The sequence below is a fragment of the Microchirus variegatus genome (genome assembly GCF_963457635.1).
Source record: "Microchirus variegatus genome assembly, chromosome: 4".
NCBI lineage: Eukaryota > Metazoa > Chordata > Actinopteri > Pleuronectiformes > Soleidae > Microchirus > Microchirus variegatus.
In genome coordinates, this window is record NC_139805.1 from 5,197,321 (window position 1) to 5,209,439 (window position 12,119).

General features: G+C 38.0%; 1 protein-coding gene across 1 annotated transcript; it reads left to right on the plus strand.

Annotated features, from left to right (window-relative positions):
- Nucleotides 1–3,709: 3,709 nt before the first annotated feature.
- On the plus strand, nt 3,710–10,763 carry tm4sf18 (transmembrane 4 L six family member 18; the record flags this gene model as incomplete). The annotated part of the gene is made up of 4 exons (XM_083888100.1): nt 3,710–3,889; nt 8,240–8,308; nt 8,716–8,858; nt 10,565–10,763. 4 exons carry the CDS (start codon nt 3,710–3,712, stop codon nt 10,761–10,763), a joined length of 591 nt encoding a protein of 196 aa, XP_083744226.1.
- Between the last annotated feature and the right edge of the window lie 1,356 nt (nt 10,764–12,119).

Genomic DNA, 12,119 nt, shown 5'->3' on the forward strand with positions numbered 1-12,119 from the left:
TAGAGAAAACATTTTGTTCTTGGTGTGTGAACCGTGAAGATTACGATGCGTCTGTTACCGGTTGCACCTTTTTTTGTTCGATTCCTCATTCTTCTTAGCCACTGATTAATTAATGATAATAGTAACAACAGTAATAGTTCTAATAATGATACTTAAGTGTTTCAGGGTGTCACCAAAAATAATTCATCTGTTGTAAATAAGTGCAAAGTCACGCAAAACTCTTTTGGCCACTCTTCAATCCAGTGAAGTAAACCTTTAATGATTTTGTTGTTAATGCGTTGTCATAAACTGTCAAAAAAACATACTTTGTTTGTTTTTAACAAAAAGCCACTGACCCGCGAACGTACTGCACTCAGGGAAGACGTGAGTCACGTAGCAGGGCACTGGGCTCCTGCTAAGCACTGAGCGATTTGGTGAATGAATCTTTTGAACGAATAATTTTAATGAACGCATTCTGGTGATTCAGTACACTCAAATGAACTGCTGATCCCATCACTAGTGTATCATCACCTTCTCTTTTTTATCATGATTTTAGATTTCTTTTTGAGTGAGATTGTATTGCAACTTTGATTCACTTATTTATTTGTTCACAGCTCCAGGCATCACCACAAAGGACGTTTAAATTAATCACCCAAACATAAACTGTTCACTGTGCTTTCAGCACACCTTGTTACATATTATCAGAGGTCATTTCCAGAGGCGCAGCTTGTGAACAGGCAAGGCAGGCAACTGCTTGGGGCCCCGAGCCGATAGGGGGCCCCCCGACACTCGGAGCCTAAACAACAATTGGTGATTTGCAATGACATCTCAGTAGGAAACCTCCCTAAAGGGGCCCCACCTCACTTTAACCTGTGTGAAGTTGTCGTTCTGCAAGTTGGAAAATGAAGAGGATTATTTACAGTGTAATGCATATCTTTTTTACTCAGTTTAAATATGTTTTTTAAAAGATATTTACAGTATTTTATTGTTCTTTACATTTATATGTTCACATACTTTTTAATAACAAGGTTTTTCCATGTCATTTCATTCATTTTGAAAAATTTTTTTTTTTAACTCATACATTTTTCGTTTGTGTCAGATTATTTGTAACATAATGGTGATGAACACTGATTGAAAGGGCCCCCTGGGAATTTTTGCTTAGGGCCCCTTCAGACCCTAGAATCGCCTCTGGTCATTTCCCAGGTAACTGCAGTGTATCTGGATGATTTTCATTCCAGATGACGTAAATTGCAGCTCCACTCTGGGCCAATGAGGATTACATACTCATGCTTGGTATAAACCTCAGCTGTTTGTGTGCACAGTCTCACACACTGTAAAAGAGAAAAAGTTGAGAAAACTCAACATTTCAAGGCAACTTACGACAAACAATTTTTGAGTTTACAGCCCAACAAAAGATCTCAAGTTTCTTAAACTAATATTATTTTGTGAGACAAACTTGTAAGTTAGAGTTCTGCCAACTCAAAGTTAATTTGATTTAATTTTTTTTCAAGTTAATTTCTTTTTAATAAAATGTTAAAATTATCCGAACAAGATGAGTTAGCCAAACTGTTTGAACATTTTGAGTTGCCACAACTCTACCTTACAAGTTTGTCTCACAAAATAATGTGAGATCTTTTGTTGGGCTGTAAACTCAAAAATTGATTGCAGTAAGTTAAGTTGCCTTGAAATTAACTTTAAGTATTACAGTGCACAACAAACGTGTGTGATGGACTCAGAATATGTGTTTAATGTCCTGCTTTCAGTGACAGATCTGTGTGAAGAAGAGAATAGAGAGATACGTGAAATAACAAACTACAATCTGCATTTTGTTGAATCACAAGTTGTCCAGTGTTTCCACTGAAACAAAAAAAGGTAAAAAAAAAAACAAACAGTTGTTGAAGCCAGTATTTAAATTTAACATATTCCCTTTCTCTTCGATGACAGGTGATTGTAATTTTTTGATTTAATGCAGTACATTTCTCACAAATCGCACCTGTAAAATTAAATCATGGACATAAGCCACATATGCAAGAATTTTGCATATTTGTAAGTTCATTGTAGTTAATAATGTATTAATACTTTTTATTTTATTCAATGTATTATTTGTACATTTTTGTTTATACACTGCTTAACAGACCGTGAGGCAGATATATAAATCTTATTCTCCTCTTATAGTTTTTTGTTTTATAGTTAATGCGAATCTGTTGTTTTTCGATTCATAGCTAGAGGATCTCCCTCCATGGATGAGTAAAATATTTCTGACTCTCTGTTGGGATCTTTTAATAAATCATTTGTATATTTTTGTACATAATGTGGTCTAAATATCACATATTTAAAACTTTTGGTTTTAATTCTCATATCGCTTGTTTCACACAATTTTACAATCCAACAACAACATAAATGGTGAGAATCGTAGGCTGAGACGAGAAAACATTCACAGCGTATACGTTTTTAACATAATGAAAGAAATCTAGATGTCTGTAGATATATTTAGATCTCTAAATATTGTTATCTTAAGTTATTTGGTTTCATTTTGGAGTTGAAGATTGGCTCATTTAGTGCACATTTGCACATCTGTTTAAACAAACAAACAAAAAAAAGAATGTTTAATTCAAGTTCAGTATCGCCAAACTTAGTGCTTCACTTAGAAAACAACAGTGCTTGGCCTAGTGCAGGGGTCTGCAACCTGCGGCTCTAGAGCCTCATGTGGCTCTTCAGCCCCCCGGTAGTGGCTCCTTCTCGCTTTGAAGACATTTATTGTCAAGTTAAAGGCGTAAATAATAGTGTTTTGGATATTTTGTCCATCACATCCAATTGGAAAACCTCCCCTGAAAGCCATTAAAGTAATGCATACATGAAGAAATTCACAATTGGAGGCCTGTCCATGCTTAGATCCATATACTTAGGCCAGGCATATTTTCTCATACATAAACTACATAGAATTGTACATTAAATTTCATCTCAAAGTCATTTTTCTACACTTTAGAGGTTTGGTATCAACGTGCGACAAACTGTAGTTCTTTGAATATAGTACATGCGTAAAAACAACAACTTTACATGTTATTTTATCTTCATTTTAAGGATGAAATAGGTTTTTTGCGGCTCCAGAATAATTTTATTTGGGTGGAGAGGGGACAAAATGGCTCTTTTCATTCTAAAGGTTGCAGACCCCTGGCCTAGTGTAACAAAACTATAATTAATGCAATTTATAGTGTAACATTCGTATCGATAATAGTCAAGAGATAGTCATTCACTGGCTACTCCAAGGTGGTGGGCCCAACATCAAATTCAGCTTCTGTCATCAATGAAGCCACTGATTATTTAACTGTCACCTTGAACCTTTTTGTTTTTGTTGACACTGAACAACAGCACAAGCACAGACATACAGACAGACTGGACACACTGCACAAATTGTGTGAACACCTTGTAGGAAAAAAGGGATTAGGAAAGAATGTGCCGATTTGGTATTTAGACTTGTAAACCTGGTGTTATGACTCAGTAATTCTATGGGAAATTAATTCTTTAGAGTGCTGTGTGAGGCCTTGCTGGCAAAGAGGCTGTGGGAAACACACACACACGCACACGCACACACACACACATTTTTGTTTCCTGCCTCCACAGCTGCTCCGACCCTTCCCTGTTTTTCGCGGGTCTCCCGTCCCCTCAGCCTCTTCCCACTTCTCGCTTCTCCTCCTTGCGGCCGCGCGTGTGACTCGTTGGTGGGCAAGCGATGTGTTGTTCGGTGGGTTTCGCCCGCTCTCTGGGTCTGGCCCTGCTGCCTCTGGCCCTCTGCTGTATCCTCGCCAACCTGCTGTTGCTCTTTCCGATGGGAGAAGTCACCTACATCCAGCAAGACCGCCTGGCCAGCTATATCTGGTACTTTGGGGGACTGGGTGGCGGAGGACTTCTGGTGAGTAAGAAACCAGCGTTGAATTATTTTCTGAAAACCGTTAACCTCATGGTCCCAATAATAGCTGCAGTGAAACGTTTCATCTAATATAACCCTGTTTTATTTGCTGTATGTTGCTCATTTGTGTCTCAAAGTGAAAGAGGTTCTTTGACGTCACGCGTTGTGTCAAACTTGTCCAACTCTCTCCCGCCCTTATCGTACAGAGACAGACACTGTTAGTGACAGTGTGTGAGCTCTGGTTTTGTTTGTTTGAAGTGTGTGACTGAAAAAAAAAAAAAAAAAGAATGATAATAATAATTTTTGTGTTTTGAGTTTTTAATGCCCATTCATGACATCCTGTGAAACATGCTTTTTTTTGTTAGAGCTACACATACATGTTTGCCCTTCAACACCATTAAGACAGAGTGTGTTTGCGATTGTGTGTCAGAACAATGGAGTGTTGTGTGAACCCCGAGTTAATCTGGCTGCTCTGCATGCAGCTGATCTGATGGTTTACTCCAAGTGTGCAGAAAGAGGCTGTTTTTTTACTTTGGTTTTAAGGAGGAACAGAGGAGAGATTGTGTTTCTTTTCTGTTTTACGTACACAACATTATCCTTGTCGAAAGTTCACTCTAGAATATGTTCAGTGTTTGAACAAGTTGGTGCGACCTATGATACAATGTTGTTTTATAAACTGTCAGCAGAAACATTTTCAGAGGAGTCAGCTCACATTTGTGCTGTGACCATTTTGGAAGCAGGATTATGGAGCATGAACTGACAGACTATTTAATATGAACTACAGGCAACATTTTGACATCAATTCCAGCCATGTATGGGTACTTCAAAAAGTTCTGGGCCTCACCCAGAAACAGGGAGAATAACTCAAATCATTGTCAACAAGAACTCAAGGGGGAAAAAAAGTGGCAGAAGCAGCCAAATGTAGTTATGGAACTGCAGCCCCTTCATTCAACCTGAACATCTCATTTCTGTGCTCACCATTCTCAGAGTGACAATGATGTCATCCATACTGATGAGGACTAAGTGCAGGCTGTGAAGAACGTATAAGTACTATAAGTGGAATATAAACTAGACCATGAAAAAACAATGCAAGAGCAAATCTTTTTCTTATTACATTCTCTGGGTGATGCCGTCAGATTGTTGTTGCTTTAAAAACAAGGGGATTAAGAAATAAATATGACCAGAGAGCCAGTCCTGGATCATGAAAGTAAATAAAGACCACACTCAGTATTATAGGGACACACAGTAGTTCATTTTTCTGTATTCTTTATATTTATGTTGCATCTGCCACTTGCTATGCGAGATTGATTTGATTCTTAATATTTTTTATTAGTTTGACCCATATGGGTTTGTCTATAGTCCATCAGTCAGCCTTTTGAAATGAGTGTTTTTTCATTCACCAATATTGGATAAAAATTGCATTTTTTTTTTTACAAATGACACAAACTTGCTGAAAATGAATTAATATTTATTGAACAAAACTATAGTCTGTCTCTACAGCCTGCATACCGTGTCTGCACTGTATTTTACATAGAAATAATGTATAAACTAAATGGTTAAGACATGAACTATAATTTAAATATATGTATACATATACTTCACAAATTACTTTTGGATAAAAAAAAACTTTTATTGAATTAAGCGCATGCATTATGTATCATGCATGATGTCATTTTTTAAACCCTCCCTAAGATAACTTTTGCCTCACTGTCAATTTTTCCCTCCGCTCTTTTCTGTTCTTTGTGCGATGACAATGCTAGAGAGTCAAAAAAGCTAACTGGAACCCTCTGAGAAATCTATGTTTAGCTCATTTCCTTCCTCTCCCTAACTCTTCCTCTGCATTGTCAGTCGCTAAGCTTACTACATATCGCTCTCTCTCTGCGTGCATGTGTGTCCACAGAACCTTGGGAACTTCCCCTCCCTCTGTTAGGATGTGATTAAAAGTCCTCGACCTTCTGACTGAGACAGCAGCACAGGAAATGGGATGAGAGGAAAAAAGGGAAGGGATAGAACCGGAAACTGGTAGAATGGGCCTTTTGCACAGCAGCTAGAATTACTGGTATAATGGTTGAGTTCCAGTTTCAGGGTGTTACACTGTACTGTACTACATGAACATGAATATAGTTAATGTGATGAATAACACCCAAAACATGTAAAAATGGCTTCTGTGCAAATGGCCATCTGACACAAACACTATCTTTGTCACCATTTCCCTCTCTCCTTCCTGCACAGCTACACTGTGTCCAAGCCGCTGGTATACACAGACTATGTCTGAGTCGCTCTGGTTTGCCCATCACTGACTCCTTGTATTTCATTATACAATGTGATCTGCTTTTCCATGTCCTGGCTTTGTGGATGTATTGCCCACTGCAGCAGAGTCACAGTCTGCCACTTGTGGCGACACCTGAAACCACAGTGAAACATTTCAATGATAATCCTGTCCAATCCAAATGTATTTGTAAAGCACTATAAAAGAACCACAGAGGACCAACGTGCTGTAGAGAATAATAGATAGACAGACAAGGGAAGTGAGAGAGAGAGAGACACTAGAAGTTAGTAGCATAACCACAAAATGAAAATAAGCTTTTTCTTTGCTGTTTTCAAAAAGTCACCCATCCACACGGAACACCGCCTCCCCCCCCAAAAAAAGTGACTAAAAACGCTGTAGTACGTATGACAGGACTCTAAGTTGCACCAGTAGACGTTGGGCACATAACAGAAACAGAATGCACCACAAAATTATAATGTTGAAAGTTGAAAGCGTGTTTCGTTTGTAGTAGGCAGTGGCTGTTACGTTTGTTGAAAATGTGTATTATGTTTATGGGATTATTGCAACACGCGTATCTGTAAACCCACAAACAGATAAACACACTAGTCAAGTTGAAACAAGTATCCTGTTAAACTGTTTAACACTTTCACCACTGTCCACATTGCTGAACCAAAGAAGCCCTGAACATGGTGCAATTGAAATTTGAGCGGCTGGCAGAAACTCGAAATCTCGAGTTTCTAAAAAATGATGAACAAAAAAAAAATCAAAAATATTTAGTTTCCCAAAAAAATTTTTTTCCCATATTTTTTGGAAACTCAAGAAAATATGAACATATGAGTTTCCAAAAATAATGATTTTTTTTCTGAAAAATTAAGAAAAAAAAATTCCAATTTTTTTTTTTTTTTGGGAAACTCAAGATCTCGACTTTGATACTCGAGATTTCAAAATAAAAACAATTTTGTGTCTTTATTTTTTTTCTCATGTCACTTCGGGGGCTCCGTAATATTTGATGACTTCAAAAAAAACAAAAAAGAAGCAACTAGCAACAAATCTAGAGACTTTCTGTCATAAACTTAGATACTTTCCGAGAAGCAAATTCTGCTGCACAAGTGAGATCCATCTAACTGTATTTTCCTGGCAGAGAGTCAGAAACGACACGAGAGATGTGACAAGGCAATAATGATAGCAAAATAACATTAAAATCACTGACATATGTTTGAATAAGTGCAGTACCATTAGCATTTGTTAACAACCACATATAGAGAAGGTGATCTAGTTTATAACGGCTGTATTACTTTATATTGGTTCTATCATGAACTGATGTGTGTGTCTACATCTGTGTGTGTGCACGCATCTATGTACATGTACTGTATGTGCAGAGGTTGTCAGTAGGTGTGGTCGGGAATCCGTGATGAAAACTGTGTCCGTGTTGTGTGTCTTAATTGTTCCCTTGAATGCAAACTGTGAATTTAATTTAATTTTTTATATATTTTTATTTCTATGCCGGTTGAAATCTATTCAAACAAGTTTAAACAAATACCAAATGTTCTAAAATACTATATATAGTGTTTTTATTCTTCATTCAGTTGTTTTTTGATGTTATATACGATGTTATAGAATGTAATAGCGTATAGAACATTAAAAAATGATGTCAGTTACTTTGCTGAGTAACTAATTACTTTTACAATGTGGTAACTGAGTTACTAACTCAATTACTTTTTGGGAGAAGTAATTTGTAACTATAACTAATTACTATCAGTTCCTGTGTGTGCAGTGGCGTGATCTAAACACTGCTTTACCGAGACGCACAGAGTAGTAGTTTTAACTGTCAATTAGGAGAAGTGAGTCAGTGATGATAGTTAGTTATTATTTGCAGTACCGTAGCCAAGACTGTCACCGTTAATATTATTGCACCGTTAATAACTACCCGTCTTATCTGTCGTACAGTACATAGTCAATACAATTACAAAAATATCCCTGGAATATCATTTTTGTCTTTATTTTCTAACTGCATAATTTGCAATCCATCAAAAGACTAAACCTTAATAACTGTAATGAGATGAGGTATTTTTCTGTGTCTCCAGATGCTGGTGCCAGCTGTTGTTTTCATCACTCTTGGAAAATGTAGCTGCTGTTGGAATGAGAGTTTGATGGTAAGCTGTTTATTGAGGTATAATGTGCCTATCGTCCTATGTCAGCTGAGATAGGCACAGCACCACCCGCGATAAAGCGGTAGGTAATGGATTATTTGTTTTGTTTCAGAGAATGTGAGTCAAGTCCTTAACACAAAGTCTTCCTTTTTTAGTGTCGGCTCACTTTTTGTTTTGATTTTCAAGTTGTTTGTCAAGTTTTAACCACTGCATTTTTTGTTCTGTTTTCTACTTGGAATGCTCTTGCTTATTCAGCCATGACAAATCAACAGTGACTCTATTATTAGTTGCAGTGTGCGTCTGTGCCTGTGTGTGCAGCTGCTTCTTGGTGCAGATCGTCACACAAATCCACAGAGGCTTCCCAAAAAAATCATGTGTATTCTCTGTGTGTCTGTGTGTTCTCTCTTAAGATGTGTGGGTCCGTGTGGGCAGCTGTGGTCGGCCTGGTGGGGTCTGGCTACTGTTTTGTCATGTCGGGTTTCGCTCTGGTGCAAGGTCCCCAGTGCGCCACTACTCATGGATGGTCATATCCCTTTGCAGACCAAGGGGGCAGGTAAGATGCTGTACTGTCTGTGTGGTTAGCTATGGTGTTCATGTAAAGTCAATGATGATCTTTGACATTTCTAATGAAATATCATGACTGAGACCACATCCACAAGGAAACGCCACAAAATGAAAATAAGCTTTTTCTTTGCCGTTTTCAAAAAGTCACCCATCCACACGGAACACCCCCTCCCCCCCAAAAAAGTGACTAAAAACGCTGTAGTACGTATGACAGGACTCTAAGTTGCACCAGTAGACGTTGGGCACATTACATAACAGAAACAGAATGCACCACAAAATTATAATATTGAAAGTTGAAAGCGTGTTTCGTTTGTAGTAGGCAGTGGCTGTTACGTTTGCTGAAAATGAATTATGTTTGTGGGATTATTGCAACACACGTATCTGTAAACACACAAACAGATAAACACACTAGTCAAGTTGAAACAAGTATCCTGTTAAACTGTTTAACACTTTCACCACTGTCCACAGTGCTGAACCAAAGAAGCCCTGAACATGGTGCAATTGAAAATTTGAGCGGCTGGCAGAAACTCGAAATCTCGAGTTTCTAAGAAATTATGAACAAAAAAAAAATCAAAAAGATTTAGAGTTTCCAAAAAAAAAAAAAATTCCATATTTTTTTGGAAACTCGAGAAAATATGAACATATGAGTTTCCAAAAATTATGATTTTTTTTTTCTGAAAAATTAAGAAAAAAAAATTCAAATGTTTTTTTTTTTTTTTTTCATTTTTGGGGGGGGGAAACTCAAGATCTCGACTTTGATACTCGAGATTTCAAAATATTTTTTTTTTTGTGTCTTTATTTTTTTTCTCATGTCACTTCGGGGGCTCCGTATTATTTGATGACTTAAAAAACAAAACAAAAAAGAAGCAACTAGCAACAAATCTAGAGACTTTCTGTCATAAACTTAGATACTTTCCGAGAAGCAAATTCTGCTACACAAGTGAGATCCATCTAACTGTATTTTCCTGGCGGAGAGTCAGACACGACACGAGAGATGTGAAAAAGTATCCGATGAAAAAACCTAAACCATGTCTTCATTAAACATGGCATTATGTGAGCTCTTGAAAATGCCTATTTTTGATCACTTAAATATTTAGGTTTTACACACAGTGCTATAAAAACTCACTCTAAATTAGAAAACCTAATAAGTTAACAAAAAGGGAGGCTACTGAAAAACAATTACCCAAGATTAATTCCTGAAAAAAATAAAAAAGCCACTAGGGTGAAAGTCCTGTGTTTATCTTAGTCATTTATTCACCACAGAGACATCTGTATGTGTATTTTGTTACTCACCTCATCCTACCCCACAGCTTTTCAGCAGAATGCCTTCAGTGCGTAGTCACAGATCGATTGAATTGTTTCAAATCCAAAAGCCAATATTCAATTAGGGCAATGACTCAGTTTATGTGTCAATGTGCTAAATGTTTTTTTTTTTTCTTTTTGTGGGTCCACGTTCTCAAATGTGAGGATTGTTTTTGCTGAGAACTTTTATTTTTCTTTATGTGTTTTTTAACATTATTGAAAACAAGTGACAGAAAGATTGAAAATACACTTTCAAATGTCCCGATATAGAGAGTGACTCATGATATGTAGATCGAGCACACGAGTGTCGTGCAGCACAATCCCCTGTCTCTCTCCCTCTCTTATTCACTCCCCTTGTCCACTCACCACGCCCCCTCTCTTCCTCCGCTGCAGGTATCTGCTGCAGCCAGAGACCTGGTTACGGTGTCGTCAGCCACATCGCATCATCGAGTGGAACGTGACTCTGCTGTGTGTTTTACTGGGTTTGGCTGTGATGGAGTTCATCATTTGTCTCCTGCAGTTGGGCAACGGCTTAGTGAACGCTGTGTGTCGGCCCTGCTGCTATAAGCAGGAGTATAGTCTCAATGCATAAACATGTGAACACTTGCACTGGCATACGGTGTGTGCTCGCATCCAATTAAGCCTCATTACCCAGAACGGTGTGTGTGAGTACAACACATGATTTATACACAATTGCACATGTACGATCATAAAATAGATATAACTGACAACTTTGTCAGCTTAACCGTTCGGTTTGCCCTAATTGACTTATGCACAGTGTCAGAACTTCCCCTTAAAGGTAGGGTGGAAGATTATTTTCTGGAGCATTTTTTAAACTGTGCTTGCTTAAAATGCTCTTCACACCCCTATCGTAACCAATTAAGTAATGCATTGTCAACAGAAAAGAAAAATGTCAGTCACCTGTGGACCCGTAAAAACTCCATCCAAGCATGTTGAACAGCCTGAACACATTAATTGGATCGTGATGCATCAATCAATCAAACCATCTGCCCACCCCTCCTCTCTATGCACGTACCCCTCTTCGTGCACTAATCACACATGCTCAGAAGACAATGTCGGAGCTTATGCTAACTTGCTAAACATTCAACAAGACATGAGACAGTTGCAGCAACATTATGGCAGAAAAGGTGCCAAAAACAGGTTTTTTGGGGGGGGGGGGGAAGCTACTGACAAGAAAAAGGCTGATGCAGAGCGTTCTTATACCAGAGTGAACATCGGTGCTGCACAAAACTGTGTCAAAACTTGAAAGTGCTGAAAATGAGACCATGGTGGCGCTGTTTCTACTGGACATATGGGTTCACTTTATGTCTTTGTAATCTTTTAATAGAGTATCAGAGTATTTTTTTTTGTTTTTCGGCATCACATTGTCATTTGAAGCATCCAAAAAAGTTAGCGTCACCGAAATGTACCAGAAGTTTCAAATGCCGCGCGGTTCTCGTGAATCCGTGTGAAACAAACCAAGCTTTGCACGTTCCTGTGCTCCGGAGGCGTAGCTTCAGAGGGAGGTGTGGAAAAAAACGGGCTTGGAATTTTGAATTTAAAACCTCCTCCAACAGTTTTTCTGATCTCCAACCCTACCTTTAAATATAAGCCAGCTTCTTTTTCTTATGGTCAGTTGTCGCTAAGGGGGACGAACTTGGAATTTTTATGGCAACGTTTTCAATTAAAACTTCTCATATCGATGGCAAAAGTTACATTGCCTTTCTTAGTTAGCCCTGAGAGATTCAATACAGTCTAAAATGCAAAAAGATGTTCAAAATGAAGCGTTGTGACAGGACAAAGTGGAAGCACTGTTGTGCACAGCCTCTGCTAAATTATTTAATTTGTTGCTAAACACTTTTGGTAACAATGGAAATGACTTTGTCTTCAGGATGTTGGCAGTCTCCTCCTCTCATATAGTTGTGGGCAGTTTAATGTTCTCTCAAGC